We start from the raw sequence: 1,210 nt of genomic DNA, 5'->3' as shown, positions 1-1,210 counted from the left end.
TAAATAAGTCAGAATAAACTGGTGAATATAATAGAAGCAGGGGCATAAAAAGGGAGTGAACTGACAATTCTTGGGGGGAAGGGGGTGTGGGGGGGTGCGGGAGGAGATTGAACAAAAATCTTCCACCTATGGATGAGGACAGTAGCAGGGGGTAAGGGCATGGGGTGGGGTGGGAACCAGGTGGAGGGGAGCTATGAGGGGAAAAAGAGGAACATCTGTAGTAATCTGAACAATAAAGATTTATTAATTAAAAAAATAATAGCACTACTTTGCTGAGTTGTTTTATATATTAAATAGGAAAATGCACATAATTGCTTAGTAGAGTGTTTGATACATGGTTAGTGTCCTATTTAATGTTAGCTCTCATTATTAATATACTTTCTCCAACACAGATTTGAAATCTTCATCCTGTGTAAGGAATTAAGCTACATAGTAAGTGCAATAGCCATAGTATTAGCAAAATTATTTCTCTTACAAAAATGGAAATAGACAAAAGTCTAAGTTCTGATTGCCTCAAAAGAGAGTGATTGACAGTGTACTTTTAGAATATCTTACGTTTTGGTGGGTTTTTTTGGTATGGTTGATGATAGTAGTTTGTTTTTTTATATTAATTCTCAGAGTAAGATTTCAGCCTGGAATTTATAGCCATTTATTATGCCAGATGGTTCTCAAATAACACTGATCAAATTTATGAAGCCTCAAGCTTTTCACAGTTGCTGTGATTTCAGTGACTTGCAAGCATGATCTTGTAGACGTGACATTAAAAATTGTTGAAATTTTCATTACTGACCTTGTTTCCCATACTGGCTCTGCCAATATGAATTTACAGTGCTTTTTACCCACTGAACAGTTATTTTGTTCTCATATGTCTTCAGAGTCAAAGGCCAGACTGCAATATTTGAGGAGATGATAGAAGATGAAGAAGGCCTGGTGGATGATCGAGTGCCTACCACCAACCGGGGTCTATGGGCAATAAGTGAGACAGAGCGATCTATGAAAGCTCTACTGTCATTTGCAAAATCACATAGATTTGACATTGAATTCATTGATGAAGGAAGTACTTCAATGGATCTCTTTGAAGCTTGGAAAAAGGAATATAAGGTCCAGTATTTTAAAACTTCTTCCAATATTAAAAGTTCTCCATTACATTAATTTTAATTACTACTTTTCTTTTTCTCTCTTTAGTTTTAAAAATCTGCTTAGAGACATA

The 1,210-nt window shown here is 35.8% G+C and overlaps 1 protein-coding gene across 7 annotated transcripts in view; it reads left to right on the top strand.

Moving 5' to 3' along the window:
- The window catches only part of SHPRH (SNF2 histone linker PHD RING helicase, E3 ubiquitin protein ligase), a 67,593-nt gene that overhangs the window by 42,494 nt on the left and 23,889 nt on the right, over positions 1 to 1,210 (top strand). For all 7 annotated transcript variants that reach the window (XM_015558527.1, XM_015558525.1, XM_015558526.1 and 4 more), the window contains one exon: positions 876 to 1,101. In XM_015558527.1, the coding sequence (XP_015414013.1) occupies positions 876 to 1,101 (226 nt within the window). The remainder of the gene's footprint in view (positions 1 to 875; positions 1,102 to 1,210) is intronic.

The sequence above is a fragment of the Myotis davidii genome, unplaced genomic scaffold, assembly GCF_000327345.1.
Source record: "Myotis davidii unplaced genomic scaffold, ASM32734v1 scaffold292, whole genome shotgun sequence".
Taxonomy (NCBI): Eukaryota; Metazoa; Chordata; class Mammalia; order Chiroptera; family Vespertilionidae; genus Myotis; species Myotis davidii.
Note: the sequence above shows the minus strand (reverse complement) of the source record. Positions and strands in the feature narration are given on the sequence as shown.